This window comes from Scophthalmus maximus, chromosome 8 (genome assembly GCF_022379125.1).
Source record: "Scophthalmus maximus strain ysfricsl-2021 chromosome 8, ASM2237912v1, whole genome shotgun sequence".
In the NCBI taxonomy this organism is placed as follows: Eukaryota; Metazoa; Chordata; class Actinopteri; order Pleuronectiformes; family Scophthalmidae; genus Scophthalmus; species Scophthalmus maximus.
This window is the reverse complement of record NC_061522.1, coordinates 17,208,231-17,228,652: the sequence shown is the minus strand read 5'-3', so window position 1 is coordinate 17,228,652 and position 20,422 is coordinate 17,208,231. Positions and strand designations below refer to the sequence as shown.

General features: G+C 41.9%; 1 protein-coding gene across 1 annotated transcript; it reads left to right on the top strand.

Moving 5' to 3' along the window:
* Positions 1-504: 504 nt before the first annotated feature.
* Positions 505-10,663, top strand: slc25a10b (solute carrier family 25 member 10b). The gene is made up of 11 exons (XM_035637530.2): positions 505-1,043; positions 4,615-4,734; positions 5,755-5,869; positions 6,010-6,058; positions 6,214-6,255; positions 6,342-6,385; positions 6,489-6,559; positions 7,490-7,582; positions 7,685-7,762; positions 7,871-7,927; positions 8,503-10,663. Exons 1-11 carry the CDS (start codon positions 954-956, stop codon positions 8,602-8,604), a joined length of 861 nt encoding a protein of 286 aa, XP_035493423.1. The 5' UTR covers positions 505-953; the 3' UTR covers positions 8,605-10,663.
* Positions 10,664-20,422: the final 9,759 nt, after the last annotated feature.

Here is a 20,422-nt window from a genome sequence, read left to right as displayed (position 1 = left end):
ATCAAGATCTCATTTCACTCGAACCAGTGTTTTAAAACATGCAATTCCCGAGACAACAAGTCTAGGTCACCAAAGGTCATGTCATGTTTGTGACTGGAGCGGTGACCCTCTCAAGGCACATCTTTATCCAATATGGCAGCTCCTTACATAAACATAAAACATCCTAATCTAAGTTTAGGCACCTTCGGATTGTAGTAGGACATAATGTACAGCATACACAATATTAAAGGGAATTGAAATATGTATACATGTAAACATTTCCACGGTTGCTTGCGATTTTTTCAGACTACATTTAAAGACACCTCCCTGTAACATCCCTGTATAAATCGGGACTTCTCACTTGTCAAAACGTGTTTGTGTGTGTGTGTGTGTGTGTGCGTGCGTGTCTTTTTATTGGTTAGGTTTCTGCTCGCTCGAGAATGTGGAGCACCGTCCACTTAAAGAGACAGGACACACATCTGCCTCTGTGCGGCTGCGCGGAGGTGGCGTGTCGCTTTAAAAACCCGCATGACACGGGTGAAAGTGGTGTGTGTGAGTTTGCGCCGCGCGGAGCTCCACCACGATTTTCCTCGATCCCCGCAGTCAACCTTTGTATCTCGGGGCCCGCGGGCGAGTAGGTGGCTCCGCCGTCCACGGTGGCAATTGGCTGCGCTCCTCGCTTGTGTCTACCGCTGCCTCCCATTGCGCCTCACCCACCCGGCAGACGAGCGCGCGCGCACGCACACACATCGACGCGTTTCACGTGTGGACGCGCACATCATGTGGCGCGGGGGTGCGCGATGCTACCGCAGCTCAAAGTCCTCCGGTCCGCGGTGCAGTCGACTCGTGAAGATTAACGAGGAGGTCGCCCGGCCGCTGTAGACCGCCAGCCGCTGCCCGCTGCGCGCCCTGCCGGGCCACGAGGAAGTCCCCGCTTGCCTGCTGCGTCGGACGACGGCGGAGGGAACGGCACCATGGCCGAGAGGCGGATGTCGCGGTGGTACTTCGGGGGGCTGGCGTCCTGCGGAGCCGCCTGCTGCACGCATCCCCTGGACCTCATCAAGGTGAGGAGGCCGGCGGGGGTGGACGGCCGGTGTGTGTCGGGGGGGGGGGGGGGGCGCAGGCCTGGACACCCCGGCAACAGCTGTTTCCAGCGGTAGTTACAGCAGCAGTCATTTGATCGCGACTCTCGATGTCGCTGTATGATACATACGGTGTCATTGTGTGTCAGTGAATATGATCCCGCCTGTATATGAACAGGGCCGATCCACTGCAGAGCACAGGTGATCAACTGCAAGTTGCTCCTTCTATGAGGGAGTAATTCTGTTTCAATTTGATCGTAGAGTATTACAGTATGTCCCAGTGCGCATTACTAATGGTTTATTGGACTATACATACAATATGGTGTTTGTCGGATCACAGCAACTGGGGGACAGTTTTCTTCGCCATTGGCAGCCTGTCATCGCCTGACAACAGGTGTGTGCGTGTGTGTGTGTGTGCGTGTGTGTGTGTGTGTGTGTGTGTGTGAGAGAAAGTATTTCTTCTTCAAAGGTCTGTCAAGGTTCACACTTGGTTTTAGGGTTCAGCTTAGACCGAGGTTGGGGGGTAGGCATCTAGTTGTGATGGTCAAGGTTTAAGTAAGTGACTGGGCAATGCATTATTACAGCAAGTGTCCTCACAGAGATACAGATACAACGTCTGTGTGTCCTTCTCGTCTAATATGGAGGAGTGAACCAGTCCAGTACTGTACCTCTCTACTTGCAGGCCGCAGCACACGACACTGATAACACTCAGCCGGTCCTCAGGAAGTCATGTGCTGCGTAATTACGCAGACGAGGTCTGTAATCAGCACTTTTCAGTGACGATGTCTTCTGGAGGGCTTCATGTCGGCATGTTAGCTGCTGATGCCTTATTGAACTGTAGTGCCAAAAGACCGAATGCATTCCATTTAGAGGGGAGCTCATTTAGTTGCTTCGGTGTTCGCGACGTCCTTAATTACTGTCAGCAAACAATATTTTCAAGTGAACTCGAAACAAAAGACAAACGGTCATACACTGCACCCATGCACAGCAGTTAATGATACACTCAAGTAATTATTTGCACAGTGGCTTAATGGAAACTTTTGTTTTCACCGTCATCGCTTCTTTTCCAACTCTACCAGTCAACCAGTGTTCCTCTGGAGATTGGTGTCTATTCTTTACATCTATCTCTTGACGGCAATTCCTTTCCCCTGCAATGAATGAAGATAAAATAGTCGTAACTTGTCCTTTAGTGTGGCGCCTTCTGGCTGAATGTCCGTCAGGGCAGTCGGGATGAATGAACCCACACTGTTAAGGTGCTGTTGCTGACAAGATTCATGCGGTCAATATAAGAAAAGAAAAAAATAAGGACAATGTCCAGGGGAAATTGACAAATGATGGTAATTATTAATTCTTTTGGACTACAAAAGAAAACTTGCCAGCGTGCCGTGTTTGCAGGGACGCGGTTGAAATGATGGAAAAAGACCAATCTCACGCCTCATTACAGCTGAAAACACGCATCTCAGCTGGATGAGTTCAAGGACCAATGTACTTGGATAAAGTTAACGCTCTTCGGTTGAGTTAGTGTGCCCAACAAGAAGCTTTCAGGAGACTTCATCCTGACAGAGACATGTCACACAAATAATAATAGCTAAGAAGCTGAAACCTACTGTAATTCAGATGAATTTGTTGCTGCTTGGGGAGCTGCGAGCACCTGAAACAGTACTATGTTCAGCCCTTTGTGTGCAAAACCTGTGTATTTTCCTACTCCACCAGAACAAAAGCCTGCAGTGACACTTGAATATGCAGCTGACTGTGCAAAACTCCATCGGGCAGTTGGTGAGAGAGGTTCCAGGACATGAAGAGTAAAGTCTTTTTTCACGACATCTTATGTGGAATCAGCTGATGTGTGTGTAAACGGACTCGTGTAAAGACTCGGGTCTCCTCAGACATGGAAAACCAGCCCTGCCAGAAGAGAAGTGGCACCGGCCATCTCCTCATAGAGGTTACACTGGTATATACCATGGATAGTGATTTGATAGGCCCATGGCCCCACAAATAGTTGGACTGTAACACATTTTCTGTTGTGTTGACGCTACCCCAGTAGATTAGATTTGAAATGAACCAGCAGGACAATGATAAGGCTACAAATTCCGACTCAGTGTCAGGCTTGGACAGTGGATGGTTTGCCGAAGGCTGTCTCTGGGCGTCATAGTCTTAGATACCGTATGGAGCCATTCTGTCATTTTGATTTCATGTACATACTGGGATAAGGAGGTTTTGGGGACGCCATTCTCTAGAACACTTTTTGATCTGTCTAACGAAGAAACAGAAATCTTGTACTCCCTAACATCGTCCCATGTTCATATTATTATTATTATTATTATTATTATTATTATTATTATATATTTCCTATATACGGTTAAAGTTGTTTTCAGTAGGGTTAGGACTCAACTAAACAGACACATCACCTAGCAAAAAGTACCTGGTCATAATAGTGACTTTTGTGACTGAGTGAGTTTCTCCTTTGTGCTAACCAAGACATCTAATACACCCTCAGACAGACTAATCTATTGTTGTCTTAAATGGATACAGCAGAGGTGCAAAACTAGTTTTGTTAGACCTCATGTAAAGACAGACACTTATCAATCCATCTGGGTGTAATGTTTCACCAAGGTGTGTGTATGAGAGCGAGAGGGTTCTGCATATTCACATTGGCTCGCTGATGGCTCAACAAGACTTTTTCTTTCAACATTTATGGTTTCCTTTGCTGGAGCCTTCAGGAAACGGTGCATGACATGGCCACAGCAGAAAACGGTTCTGTCAATATCCCTTTTTTTTGTTGAAGATATAATAGTAAATGTTTCACAGTGTGAAACCTGGCTGAAAAATAGATTGTGTCCAGTTATCTATTTTTTTGTGGATTTTCGGCTAGGACGTCATCTATTTAGATTGGAATGTGTGTGTCTTATGGTTGGTCCACTACTTTGGTCTAGACTGATATATTTCAACAACTTTTTTGGATTGCCACAAAGTTACATTCATGTCCACCTCAGAATGAGTGTGTGTATGAATTGCTAGTGTCAATCTCATGGTGATTAAAGAGATTGTATTTTTAAACAGAGGAAATGGTTCAATTAATAATGGATTTTTATCAAGCTGCGATTAATAAAGACGTATAACAGGAGAGACGTGTTTTGAAGTGCTCCGTGGCCTTCGGACTCAGATACCGATTTGAACAGAGGACAATGGCCATGTTGTTGAGCTGCTGACCTCCCTTGACAAGGACACCACGCACGCACACACACACACACACACACACACACACACACACACACACACACACAAACACACACTGTTAAGAATTATTTGTTTTACTGATTTAGTCCTGCATCTCCTTAAGGTTGGGGGATTTATTTCCTATTGTTATGCACTTTGTTGCCTAAATATTTTCACTAGGGTGTCTTTAGTTACTCCACAAGAAGGAACAAGTCGTAAAAGATTGTCCCGTCAATGCCAATAGAATCATGCGTTGTCTATGTTTGCAAATTGGTGTCAGTTTCCATCTTCTTGATGGGAAAATGGGATCACTCCGAGCACATGACTCTCTTTCCAGGTACACCTGCAGACACAGCAGGAGGTGAAGATGAGGATGGTGGGAATGGCCGTCCATGTGGTGAAGAATGACGGGGTGCTGGCTCTTTACAGTGGCCTCTCTGCTTCCCTTTGTCGACAGGTGCATACGTCTCTTTCCTATTGTTTCCCTGTGACAGAAACCCCATCTCTTCTGATGAAATGAGTTTGAAGTGGCTCTCTGGAGTCTGTCAACAGTCTGCGCCTTGATTGTTATTAACAACAACGATAATAATAATAATAATAAAACTGTCTATAGCCCTTTTCACAACAAGTGCTTTACATGGTTTAATCAGGATTTAAAAGATCTGATTAAATATGCAAAAAAACTTGACAACAATACTGATGAAACGGATGAGACATTTGGACATAAACCAGTGTGCTTGACGAGACAAGGTCATTTTATTTGTGTACCGCTTCTTGAAGTCTTTCACATAAAATAATTAAAAATAACAGAGCATAGATTAAAAAAAAGATTGTCACAGTGCATATCAAAGTCTGAATACAATTACTTACAATAAGGCACGTATAAAAGTCTTAAGCTTAGTTTTAAAAGCAGCCAGAGTTAGTGCAGATTTAACACAGTTGTTCCAGCAGCATGTAGCATTGTAACTTTTGTTTTAAACCCATGACCAGTTAGCAGGCAAGTCCCTGGTGACCTAAGAGATCTAGAGGGTTCATTAAAACAGTCTTTTTTGCATACACATCCTATAACTGGTTCATTCTAATGGGATTTAAAGAGATTCATGTGTAAATAAGCATGTCGTGTAGTGATACTGACTTCATGTTGGGTCACACAAAGTAGGGCAGGTTACTGTAAATAAACCAATAAGGAAGTTTTTTTTAAGTGCATTTAGCAGTTCTGTACATTTTGCAGGTTGGGCAAATATGACTGGGTGGGGGGGAGACAGAAAAATGTAATCCTAGCCACTGGATGACGAAGAGCAAGACAAGTTTTAACCTGTACATTCTGATTATGGGCCACTTTTAAAGATCAAAACTTTTAGATTGATAATGTTGCCAGAGGCTCCTCCTAGTGGCTGAAACAAGAAAAGGTTGAATCACCTGTCTGACTCCTTCCTCCTCTCCTCTCTTCCCCTCTCCTGTCCACTCCTCTCCTTAGATGTCCTATTCCCTCACCAGATTTGCTATCTATGAAACAGTGAGGGACATGATGGGCAGCACAAGCCAGGGCCCTATGCCCTTCTACCAGAAGGTCTTGCTGGGAGCCTTTGGAGGTGGGTGCACCCACGCATGCACACACACGCACGCATGCACGCACGCATGCACGCATGCACGCATGCACGCACGCACGCACGCACGCATACACACACACACACACATGCAGTATCAATCATGCACGATTGTGTGCCAACAGGTTTCACTGGTGGATTTGTTGGTACGCCGGCAGACATGGTTAATGTCAGGTAAGACTCATGAATATTCATTATTCAAACTGGCATTGACATATATATATGTATGTATGTATGTGTGTATGTACAATTGTACAATTCCTGCAATTAAGTGGTTCATGGTTATTTTGTTTAATGGTCATAAAGAGCTGAACATTTTTGACCTCTAGGATGCAGAATGACATGAAGCTACCACCAGAACTGAGGAGGAAGTGAGTGCTGTAACTTTCTTTTGTGTAGATGTCCTCAGTCTTTTACCACAATTCAACGCTGATGCTTTTTTTGCTTTGTCTTGTAGCTACAAACATGCCATTGATGGGGTCTTCAGAGTCTTCAGAGAAGGTAAATACTAAGCAATACAATGCGTGTACAGTAACTTTATAAATACCACACTGTGGTGTGTATGTGGTGTGAATGATCTCTGACCTGTTGTCCTGTCCTGCAGAGGGTGTCAGGAGACTCTTCTCAGGAGCCACCATGGCCTCCAGCAGAGGAGCGATGGTCACTGTTGGACAGGTAAGTCACGTCCCTCAAAGATAAGTGGTAAATTTATGATCTGGAATCTTGTGTGGATATTTGTGGCTTTGCAGGGATTAACTTTGCGACTTAAGTAAACGAAAAGCTTGCAATTTTAAAAAAAGTAGAGGAATTATTAGGCCAGTGAAGAGCAAGTCTGTTTGTATTGTACCTTATTCTACATGGGCTAATGTGAGTTTATATCCATTTTCTCCTAAACAACTAAATACTATTATTGGTCATGTTAATCTGACACCATGTATAAGTTATTAAATAGATGATTGAATTTGAATGAAATAGAACCAAATTAAAGTTGCATTCATTTATCAATGCTGAATCAATTTTTCTATACAGGAATATAGGCTACTTTTTTGAAATTGTTCCATTTAAACATCTATAATGCACTATGCATTAATTCTGTTCCATCACACTCATCACTAGACCTTTTACCTACATGATGATTGAAACCTAAAATAGAACTCCATTACCCCATAACACGATGTGAATAAGGTGCTTGTTCTGACAAAACTGTTGTCATTATCATTTTGTAATTATTAATCTCAATTAATTTTTTATCGTAAGGACAATAAAATTATTTCTTAAAGACAAGAAAATCTGACATAATTGTTGGTGCACTTCTGGCTGCTACTTTTTTTGTACTACCACTGGGTGGAGCCATTTACTGGCATTTTAAAATTGGACACTGGTTGATATTTGTGCAGTGTTTCCCCCTTATGAGTTTATTTGTTTTCTTTTAAATATTCGAAGGCCAACCCTTGTTGAAAGGACAAAATGCCATTCCAGCATATGACCACAATGTGCCGGGAAAAAACAAAGAACAGATGTTTCAAAATCAGTGATCGACACAAGATTCTAAGGTTTCCCTTTTCACCATTAAAATTGTCATCTTTTTTTACCCCCCACATTTAGTTGGCATGTTATGACCAGGTCAAGCAGCTCGTGTTGGGAACAGGGATGATGGGCGATGGCATGCCCACACACTTTCTATCCAGCTTCATTGCTGTAAGTATCAAGTTTTATTTGTGCGCAGTGGAAACCTGAGTAAGTCTAAAGTTTACAAAGCTCTTTTGTCAACATCATCTTGTGTGAACGACTCCTCTGCAGGGAGGCTGTGCTACGTTCTTGTGTCAACCTCTGGATGTGCTAAAGACGAGACTGATGAACTCAAAGGGAGAGTACACGGTGAGATGATATTTTATCCTCTAAACCTCATTCCTTCATTCCTTTCTGTTTTTCTGCTTATCCATCTTCTTCATTTGTCATATGTCGTCCTCCTGTCTCTCTCTTCAGGGTGTGACACATTGCTTACGAGTGACTGCCAAGCTGGGTCCACTAGCATTTTACAAGGTAAAAAATAGCCCGACATACAATACATTAGCACCCTCATGTTTATTTAGAGCAACTGTTAATCAGAGGTACTTTTGCGTTTCTTTCTGCCCTAACCCATTCTCCACAGGACAACACATTTGTTTTACTATACAAATAAACATGCAAGAAATGGAGAACAAAATGAGAAACAACTGTACCGAAAAAAAATAATACAACCAGAAAACGTTAAATAAATCCTGCAGAATCTTGTTCATGACCTTATGGTTTAGTTTCTATTACTCGCTGTAATAAAAGTCAACAGTCGCCATTGTGAGTTCTGAATGTGAAAGTTTATAGAGAGTTGAATTGTCAGCGATGAAATACAGCTCTAGAGCAAATTGATTCAATTTCATATTACATTTAGTTTCAAGTTTATTGGAATTCAGTTCCAAACCAAAATGTCAAATTTCAAATCACTCTTAAGATCAAGTCTTTATATAAATATAAATAATTAAAATTTAGTTTTCTGTTGCACATATTTTTTGGCCTAGTAGTAGCTTTAAGGCTGAGGGCAGAGAATCACAACAAATAATGTAATGCTCTGTTTGTTGCAGGGTCTCGTCCCAGCTGGGATCCGCTTGATTCCCCACACAGTGCTCACGTTCGTCTTCCTCGAGCAGCTGAAGAAACACTTTGGCATTCGTATCATCTCCTAAGCAAACTGCGTGTGCTTTGGCTCCTCCATCTGCTCTACCTCCGTCTCACGGCAAGAAGCGAAATGATGTTGATAAGTGAGAGGGCCAGCTGCTGGAAGGGATGAATACAGAGACAACAAATGATTGCCCCTGCTGGCGTGATACTTTTATACTGACCTTCCACATTTAGAGAAAATGAGCTCCATCAGATGTTAATGTAGTTGACAGGTACAGTTGGTATGGCTGAGACGTAGTGTGAGAAGATGAGGACACTGGAAGTGTGAAAGTAGGGGAACCCCCCCCCGGCGATGGGCTCTAACTACTACTCATTTTCTAGAGTAATATTTTGAGAGTAGAATAGTAGACCTAACATTCTCTTTTATTCAAATTTTTCTTATATTTGATTTGATTGTAGAACAATAATTGTATTTCCTGTGACGTAGATAATGGCAAAAACTTACAGGATCGCACGTTTTAGTACATATAATCATGGGCGAGATATGTACTTTAATTGACCTTAAGTCAAGTGCAAGTAGTGTAAAATGTTCTAAATCTGGTATATGAAATGCTGTTGGCCATTCAGATTAATATAAAAATAGTGAATGTTGCTGCGTTTTAATATGACTCAGTACTCAGTATTCTGATGGACTTCCAGTGTCCCTGCAGGGGAGACCACAGCTATTCATCTGTCGTGATGATGAGACTGATTGCTGATCAGATTTTGTGATTTTTTAATCTCTGCACTTTGTTCTTTAAGTCCAGTCCACCAGTGGTGTACGGAGCCGTCAGAGCTCACACCAGGGTTATAACAATCTTTGACTGTGGTTTAAATAGTTAGTGCCAGGAATGTGAATCTTATAGTCCTCTACAATACTTGATTGTTTTCATATGAGCGCAAGACATTGTGTGTGATTTACTTGTAAAGTTGTAAACACAGTGTAGCCTTGTCATCAGTGCCGTTCTTACCAAATCTATAATATTTCCCCAATAAGCCATTACTGCATGACGGATCAAGCTGATATGTAAGTTATCATTCCCAACAGTGGTGACCAAATGTGATACACCTGGAATTTTGCAGTTTAACACCAGATTTCTTTTTTTTTTTTGCCACTTGCGAGTTAAAATTTCAGTAACTTTTTACCTGATTATCCTTTAATTCATTCCACCGCTACTTTCACTCTTAAATCTCCCGGGGGGAGAGGACCAAGCTTGTCCGTCTTGTGCTTTTAAGTGGAGGAGGGAGTTAGTGGGGGAAACTGTGAAGCAAGCGTGAGCAGTGTGTGGGAGCTCCATCTGTCAGTGGCACCGATCCCAGTGAAATTGTGAATGACCACTTGATATCTTAGTTCTTACTGTTTGAATGGAGAAGCCTGTAAAGAAATGTTGTACACTACAAGTGTCCATGTAGTATACTCACCTCTATTGTTACTGTTTCATCTAGTCGAATGGATGTCAGACTTTATGACTCAGGATGCTACTCTGTTTTATGAGCCACTTTACAGAAAATACCCGGACTCCTACTGACTAACCTTCTGCCTAGAGACACCCGCTTTAAACTAGAAAATATTGTATGAATAAAAATAGAAATCTATTTTAATTTGTTTTAAAATGTAGTTAGTGGTCCCAGATGTTTTGTGCCTCTAGGCGTTATTTTCCATGATGACTTTGACTTTGGTTCAGTGAAATTAGGCATTCTCTGTGCTGTGCCTGCTCTGTTTACAGAGACCATGTCAAGTAATGTTGCCTTACAGTATCTGTCCTGCAGGGGGTAGTATAGTAATGTGTGAAATATCTTCTCTTATGCGTCCTAGCGAGTCCTGTTCCTCCATCCTAGGATACATTCAAAAAGAGAGTCACAATGCCTCTAGATGACTCTATTTCCCTGCATGTTCAATTATGAGTTCCTTGATAGTGTGAGGTACCAATACTGTAGATCAGCCATAATACTGCTAATGTTAACCCCGACTTTATTCATATACATGGAAATTCACCTGGAGGGACCCACAATTCTGGGTGTTGCGAATATGCATTTTATCAGATCGGTAACAAAGGATGTTGGAATTAAAATACTAATGGGAAATATGTGTTTGATTCTTTTTTTGTGACACGTGCCTCGTTTTATAATACATAAGGTCAGCCTATGAACTTATTTTGGTAGTGGATGAGATCGAGATGAATGCCATGACATTTTTATATTTACTTCCCCTGAAGAGGTTTTTGTTTTCACCCTTGTTGGTTTATTTGTCGGCAGGACAACAACAAAAAGCACTGAACTGATTTGTGCCAAACTGGAAGGACGTGGCGTGGGCCGGGAAAGAGCCCATTACACTTTGATGCAGATTGAGTTAAGGGGAGGATACTGGAATTATTTCATGACTTTCCTCGCTTTCCTCATCATTGGGTCAGTTTCTCACAAAATAATTCATGGATCTTGATCTAAAAGCAAAATCAAACATTTACACTTGTTTGAACCTGGCGGAGGTTTGAACTCTATTGAGAACCATTCTAATTTTTATTATTATTATTTCTCATTTCAATAATCAGCTGCTAGCCCCCTAGGTTGTGTAAAATCTGTTATAAAAAAACAACAACAGGCTTATCGTGCAGTGGTTTGATCTGCCCCAATCAGAACAAGGACACGCGTAGCTTTACGGTTTCCCTGCCACTCCTTCACTCCAGCCCACAGACTTTGGATTGGTACTTATTTTGCAGAATTACTTTCTCTACTGTCCAGAGGCGAGAGGTGATTTTCACTTGTCGTGATGAATGGCAGCAAAATGACTTTGCTCCTCTGCCTAGATGAAGATGGCTGCACATGAGTGGCATCAATCACACGCAAAGCCTTGATGTCTATTCACCTCCACCATCGTGATGTACGTGTGGGAATTCATGGGCCTTATGCCTCTGCTCATTTTTTCTCACAGGCTATTTTTTGCACAGTCTTGGAAAGGCGCCTGTATGTACAGTGATAAGGAAATCTGTCGGTGGGCCTCTTCACTGTGATGTTCTTACTTCAGTCGCACTCATTAGTAATTAACTCAGGTTTGGGGACTGATCCGCTGTTTCAACCGTTACAAACGCAAGTTTGCTTTCCAGCGCTGGAGACAGGAACGGAGTTTGACACAAAACTCACAAGGTTACTTCTAGACTGGTAAGTAAACAGTGGCTGATGCTGACGTAAGCAAAAACCTACATATAGCACCTTTAAAACTTTACTCATGGCAACATCAAGTGATATATCATCGCTGTTTTATGCTAAGTGTCGAAATATTTAAAAAAAAAACGAAACAAAAACTAATGCGGTTGACTTCCATGCACTCTCTCGGCTTTGAGTATTTCACGGACGACTGGTTTTCACTCAGCAATGCATCCGCTTACGTAGAGCACTGATGGTATTGGGGAGACTGTGAGCAGGAATGATAATAAAGTAATTCCCCACTTCACGGGCCAGTGTGTGAATCCAAAGGCCAGCAGCAGTTCAGTTTAATCTGAGCGCGATCAGGGGTTCAGAGGGCGAGAGGTGATGGCGGGCCTCTGAGCGGAGGAGACACAGCAGGAACCCATATTACCTCAAAGGTCATGATGAAACCCCGGAAACGGGATGAAGGTGGGTGGTTAGAATTAAGCTAACTCTCGGCCTCTGCTCAGCACATGGTGACTCGTCTACCGAAAAACATGACATTGGATTTTAATTATTACTTAGGCATAAAGTTCAAGCCCCCCCCCCCCAAAAAAAATCCCATATGGCTACAGGTGACAGTATTCGTTCCTCGTGACCGATAAGATAATTAACAGCTCTATAGTCACTTGATTCATTGTTTTGTGGTTCTGCCGTGCAACTTTCCAGTTTGTGGTTCCCTCTCACTGCTTTCCACTCCCTCTCTCTCTCTCTCTCTCTCTCTCTCTCTCTCTCTCTCTCTCTCTCTCTCTCTCTCTCTCTGCCCTCTTCAAGACCTTGCAGACAGTGTCAACCTGTTCAATAAGAAAGTGTAGGAGATCGGGCGAAGAAGTGCACCGTAATTGGCAGTTGGTCATGTTAGGTTGTTAGGAGAGGAGGTGCTCTCCTAGCACCTCTAGAGACTGTACTGTACGAGTTTTTAAGAGGTTATGGATATAGAAGGATGCACCTGCTCTGATATGTAAGTAACACAAAGTGGACTGGAGGTGTGGAAGAAGTATATAGTGTTACAAACGAGTGAGAAAAGTTCATGAGCAGTATGTTATAGAGATAACTTCTCTCTTTCCCCCTCACACACTTCACATCGCTCCTTCATGTTGCCATGTCAACCAGTAACGCCGAGGCCTCTGCCAGCAGCCATGTAATAATTGTGTTGTCCAAAAGGGAGAAAAGTCTCTCTCTGACACGCACATAATATTTTTTGCTCAAATGAAAGTGTGAAGCGTGAAGAAGGCATGTGCTTGTCAGTGGTGAGTGTGTGTGTGTGTGTGTGTGTGTGTGTGTGTGTGTGTGTAGGCAGAGTGTGCAGCCGCTGGTGTGGATCAGAATGAATTCTTCTCCAATCAGCGATGGGAAGATAAATATCACGTTTTTTGGTTTATGATCCTGGAGCACAGGCACCATTCTTCAAAACCCCTTTATCAGACCTATACACTTCAAAGTATTATGAATATCAAAATATGTATTTTTCATAAAACTGGAGCCAGGAGGCTTTAAAAAAACAAAAAAAACAAAGGCAGAGAGAAATGTACTTTTACTTTGAGGTAATGTTTGATCTATGTTGTATGTTCTATAATTTATAATTCTCACTGACTTACCACTTTCTATATGCAGACCGTGAAAAATAGGGAAGGGGAATGGAACTGCTTTTGAAAAAAAGGGGACATGTACACTGTGTCCTCCACGTAAATTACACCCCTGCCCTGAAGATCATCTCTCTTAAGACAGCCTCACACTCTGATCACTCTCCTCCGAACAAATCAAAAACCGTTGTCAAGGCCCCGGAGACAAACTGTCACAGTGTTTTGACATTACCTGCTGTCTCATGCGTCACTCATATATTTAGAGTGTGTGTTGTACACGCATTGGAGAATTAAAATATATATATATATATATATATATACATATGTGTGCATACATGCTGTTGAGTGAGAGGACGTGGATTCCTGATCTACAAACACAGTCTGTTGTCAATTAGGTAAAAGTGTAACTGAAGTGATGTGTGTTCGTGATACGTCCATCATTAACTTCATTTCTCTGCCCTCCTCCACCTTTTTCTTCCAGTGGTGTAAGTGAAGTGTGTCGGGGGAAATGTGGGACTTGCATATTGTTGATATGTTGTCTCGTTATGAAAGCAATACGGGAAAAGAGCTACTAAGACAATCTTCTTGGATAAGAGGCATAAGAGCCGACTGTATGATGGCTTTTATTACTTCTGCGAAGGAGATTAGGTTTTCACCCCGTGTTTGTTTATTTGTCAGCAGGATTACGCATAAAAAATTCAAAATCAATTTGCACCAAACTCGGTGGAGGGTTGGGACATAGGCCATATTTTACTGCAGGTCCGGGTTAAATGTGTTCTCAGGAAGAACTGCTTGGACATGGATGTAAAAAAATATTTGACATATTTATGGTGTTGAGATCTATGAGTTATTATTAAAAAACTTGCAGATCATCAGACAATTACCCCTTTATTTTATTTGCTTGGCCTTGGCCAAAGTATGCGCTATACTGAGTGCCATTCTAGTTGATGTCTGTCTTGTTTCACAGATAGGTACAGTATGTAGCCACAGAGGCTACAAAGGAGACAAAGGGCCTCCATCACCACAGTGATCCTTGGCATAGACTCTACAAGTCTCTGGAACATACTGGAAGGATGGAGCACTATTCCTCCAAAAGATACAGTTATGGAGCATTAAGTTTCACTGGTATTTCTGGCCACCTTGTGAATAGAAGTCCAATATTCACTTTACAGTATTCTAGCATTGATTTTTTGATTGTCTCTCTCCCTGCAGGAAGAGAGTAGTGTCAGTGAGCTGAAACTTGATATGAAGCCGAAGCCGAGGTGAGCTGCAGATCTGGGTGATAATTCTCTGCAGGGTCATCACATATATTTGAGAATCTGAGTTGACAGGAATTCTTTACTTCTCGGTCACAAAGCTGCTCAACGGGAAGAACTGGATATGCCGTGTCCAAGGGCATACTTGTTCATTTAGTAATTTTTATTGATTAGGTAGACTAAGTAAGATCAAGCTTCCTTTTTTTAAGAGAGAGAGAGAGAGAGAGAGAGAGAGAGATGACATCCATTATCTATACAGTTCATCTTTTAAGGGTTGTGGGGGGGCGGGGGCTGGAGCCGTCCCATCTGACACTGGGCCAGAGGCCGGGTTCGAACCTAGAAGCAAGTGGAACAACTAAACAAGAATGCGTTCATACATGCACATTCACACAAATCAATAACTATGATAATCATAATTTATATAATTATAATAACTGTAATCATGCCGTTAATAACTTCACCCAAAGTAAGGTGAGATCTTGTGTAATCGATTATCTTTGTCTAATAATTTGAGAATTGTAATTCAAGATCTCCAGTCGTGGATTCGACTGAGAGGTTATCAGGGTTTAACAGAATATATGAATTCATATTGATATTAACTTGGAGGACACATTTACACATACTGTTGTCAGAAGAGGTTTTTTTTGCTTTTTCTTCACATACTCTATCTTGTTTATATGTCCCTACCTCCTAATATCATAATGTCAAATTTGCTCTACACGGAATATGACTTTATGATTTCTCATAGAGTTAATAAACTCCCTCTGTCATCCTTTGTTCACATCAGTGCACATGCTTAAGCAGCATTTTTGCGATAACGATGCATCAAATGAATGTGTGTAATGTGAATGGTGTAATGAACCAACCCCGCATGTGTTTCCTCATGGCTCATTGTGTTGGTTCAGTCTCACACAGTCATGAGCGGTGCCATATTACAGACGAGGATCAACTACGGAGGATAGGAGAATCAAAATCATACAAAATGATGACCATGACCATGTAGAAAATTAAAAAGTCAGTCACATGAATCATTTAGATCTGAATGCTCAGTAACGGGGTTTTATAGGAAATCCGGCAATTTTATTTGCATAATTTCAAGGAATTGCGATGGAATTTAGATGAATAACTTGTGTATCCTTTTGTAAACACTGCAAAATGATGTTAAGTGTTGATGGGCAAACCAAGTCATATGGCAACCAAAAGACAGATTGTGCCAGTCACAAGCCCCTCACCCACCCCAAACGGAAAGAAACTGAGCAGAATATTTGAATTTTTAAGATTTGTTTTTTGTCATTTCTGCTTTATTGACAATGACTGTACAGAGAGAGGGGGTGAAACACAGCAAAAGACCCCGGGTCAGGCTCATCTCAAGGCGCTGCTGCAACGACCCAGCCCTGACGTGCGCCCCAACAGGTGAGCCACCATGACGCCCAGAAAATAACACAAAATACAGCCTTGAACATCATCCCTCACTAAAAGCAGCCCCTCTGGCCACCCTATGTCTGTGTTTACTGGTTTATATCAACTTGTCACTAGATGCAACATATATTGAGTCAAAAATTCAAAAAGACAATACTGTATGTATTGATTAAAACACATTGTTATTTTAATGTGTATCGGTGTGCTCCATATCCGGAGTACTGGTGCAATGACATTTTTGTACCATTTATTGGATTTTTCTAGTGAGAAAAGTGGGTTTTGCATAGGCAGGTGGTTTTGAGCCTTAGATACCATCTTCCCTGAGGTGTGCTGCTTTCATACTGGACGGCGGATGACGACAGGCCAGCTCGGGAAATAACCAGCCACTTGACACCTGGAGAGAAAAAATTCAGCTAGAAAGAAAAAAAATAAGAATGGGAGAGAAAACAAACAAGCACTGGCCCTGCCTGGCATGAAACACATTCTGACAATGACTTGAGTTAATAATGAGGAACAACTGATTCAAAAAAAGATTATGTTACGTGTATGAAGTTGTCACAGGTGTGTATTCAAATGAGCAATTATGTGCATGTGCAATTTCATCGAGTTGTTGTCTGTGCTAAGATGGAAACTCTGATGTCAATAGGCCTCTTCTTTTTCTCCTCAATAATACATATTAGTTATATAACAATGTGCTACACAACAAGCCATGGCTATTTCAAATATTTAAAGTGTGTTTGCGTGTGGGAGGAGAAAGAGAGCGAGAGCGAGACGTGTGTGCCCAAGTGAATGAAATGTTTGTTCATTCACTAGAATACTCTCAGCTGAATGGGGGAAAAAACAGAAGAAACAGGACAGATCAGATGCCTTCTGTTCTCCCATTTCACAGCTTCTGCGTAGTATTACACTACACTCATTTTGCTGACGCTCTTGCGACTTACGATCGTCGAGGCAGGTAGCATTCAGGGCCTTGCCTAAGGGCCCACACTGGGATGACCTGGAATCGAACCCCGACCTTTTGTATGCCAAAGTCGGCGGTGTAACCCACTCAGCGATACCAGCCATGGCTCGTTGAGCTGTTGCAGAGAACTGAATGTAGCGCAACTCCAAAGGGGCATGTTCATGTTTATCTATACATTATTGCATGTTAAAATGACGGGGCACGTCTACATGTTGGCATGTTTCCGCGCAATTCTGTATGTGCTTGAGGATTATCCTTCAAAGGATCTATTAAGCACAGGCGAGGGCCGCGACGGCTCAAGGTCGAGAGGCCCTTGGATATTGAATTGCATTTTTCTTTATGACCAGCTGCAATATGATCGAGAGTAGGGAGAGTTAGAGAGAGAGAGAGAGAGAGGCGGGGTAGAAAGACAATAAAACCTAACGCTGAGGCCATACAGCGTCCGCCCTGAGAGCAGATTTGATCTGAGAGACTACTCAGTCAGACCTTGGATTAATGGATTCTCATTTGCAACTCTGGGGAAAAGTACCATTTAGAGGTATCGGACATAATTCTGAGGCCTTTTGTGATTGTCATTCAAAAGCTATGATGTGATGTGCATAAAACGTATAATTAGAGCTGCTCAGGTGTTTACCAAACCATTTGTCTGTTACGCTGCTATAGGCCGAGACTGCTGGGGGAACTTATGTCATGAGCATCTCTCTCGCTCTCTCTCTCTGCCCACATGTATTTACATTACATAACTTTACATCACAAACTCTGTGTTTTCTCTCTCTCCTAGTGTATGCAGGACCCAAACCCGTCATTATTATTATTATTATTATTATTATTATTATTACAATTATTATTACTAAAAATAACATCATTGCATTTATAAGTTTCAGGAATATTTCTGTAATTATTCGGTAGAGATTAAAGCAGCAGTTGTATAACTGTTCTCTCTCTCTCTTTCTCTCTTCTCTCCTCCTGTCTCTCCTCTCCCCCCTGTTTCTGCCCACTTCTCCTCTCTCCCCCATTTTTCCTCACCCCAACCGCTCAATGTGGGAACTGTTGGGTTTTCTCTGTAATATCGTGAGGTCTCGACCTCACTATGCAAAGTGCCTTGAGACGATGTATGTCGTGATTTCACACTATGCAAATGAAATTGAATTGAATTGAATAGAATGTGCAAAACAAAGAGCAAAGAAATAGCCTTGGCAGTGAAGGCCCTTTTGAGAGAGATGACTATGATGTTATGTCCAACATTTGTTTAGATTTTTGGGTTTAATAAGCTTCTCCAGCTCTTGTTGTGGATGGATGTTTATCATCACGAATTACAATATCTGCCCAACCATCAAAAATGTATTTTTGGGGTGTTACAAACACTTTCAATCACATTACACTATGGAGAAACACTGCGAGTCCTAGGAAACGATCAGAGCCTCCACAGGGTCAAATTGACTTTAAATGAAGTCCTAAGTGTTATTAAGACTTTGCATTGACTACAGCATGATCCCAGTTTGGGCATGTTTAGGATCCATACGTCATTGATGACATGCATGTAGAGGTCAGGGTCACCTGACATGCTCGGAGAACTTAATATCCTCCTTGGAGCTGTATGTCCATATAAGAAAGAAGTCAAATCTTATATGTGATCCGTCTGTCTCACTTGTTCAGTCTTCTTCACTAAAACGAATCTACTACCTCATCTCAAGAAAAAACTCTGATCTCTGAAACCGAGTGTTATGCATTGCATTTATAACAAAAAGCTGCAGCAGCGAGATCATTCTGAAAAACGTGATGGATTTGACAGAATTGTCAGGTGCAGCTTCGCTGCCCCCTCATATCCTCTTATCATAGCAGCTGTGGGTGAGAGCAAAATGAAACGTTGGGCTTTGACCCCTCACTGGTGAAATTAATTAAACCGAAGCACTGCTTGATTCACTGTTCCCATATTGCTCCATTCATCACTCCAGTCATGCCATGCCTCATGGGTCCATTTATATCATCCTGTGTCCTTCTGTCAGTTCAACATACACAGGGTAACTCCCTCCTGATCAGCACCACTGATGCCAGCTTCCCCTCCACCACCATCAAGGCTCCAGATCCACAAAGATCGAAGGTCGGGTTATGCTACTAATTATAGGTCATTGACCCAGCATTATCTGCATTACATATATATCGGTCTGGGCAATGATGCATCGCAGTGTCTTGTAACAGTATCAATGCAGAGTAGTCAAAACTCCCTACAGTGCGTTGAGATAAAATCATAAAATATTACAAGTGATTCAAAGTGATATAACACTATGAATCTGTAACTTTTCCCCATGGAGCCACGAAGGGAAAATATTCAATGACTGATGGAACATTCAATCAGGACCACCGGCCTTCAGACCGACCTGCATGAAGCTCATCACATTTAGAAGTAATTGTACCAGAAGTTGGAAGAAGGACATTTCAAAATAAAGACATGAAATATGACAATGGCCCAAAAGGCTGTGATAAAGATGAATTAATGACAGACAATCGGATATTTGATTCCTCCAGGGCCAAAGACAAGACAACGTTGGGCTTTGTCTGTCTGCCTTCGGAGGCTCTGGTTTTAGATTCCACTTGTGCCATAGTCCGCTGTGACATTTTCAGACAAGGATGAAAGCCTGACACCTCAAGAGAGACGTCAGAGAGCACTGACTGAGCTAACTTTGACTTTCCTTATTGATTAGGATTATCATATCCTTTTGCAATTGTTGTTTCTGCTCTGTATATAGTATTTATATATTTTAATATTTTGTAAATATCTGTTGCTTTTCCCTTCTTATACTCTCTGTTGTTTTCATCATTCCTTTATACATGTCGTTTATATTGAAACACACACACACACACACACACACACACACACACACACACACACACACACAGTAAAATGTCTGTTTATATGATGTCTCTATGTTGGTGTTTCAGTTCACATCCACACAGTCTTATATATTCAGACTGCAACTGTGGTAAACATACACATGCTGTACATTTAAACACGCCACTTCCCAGATTTATCTACGTATGACAGAACTTGAGAATTATAACATTTTCTCATTGTCTAAATGAAGTTTTGCTTAAAAAAAACAAAACTTTTATTATTGACATGATGTCAACATCTTTTTCTACATTCAAAATGTAGTATTGTATATTCATATAATGTATATGTTGTTGTTTGTGGTGATTTCCAGTATGCTCTGATTGGATTATCTGTTTCAGTTTTTAAAACAAGTCAGTAAACGGCAAGGCAGCCGAGGAGTCAGTGGTCGCGCTGAGGGGTGGAGACTTGGTTGTGATTGGTGGGCGACGCGCAGAGAAGCTGCTCCAATGACAGGCACCGCTTCATCACACGCTTCGACTGACGTTGACCGGCTTGAGCTTTATTTTGAAACGTCGCGCCGGAAGTCCGCCTCTACAGTCAGGGCTTAAC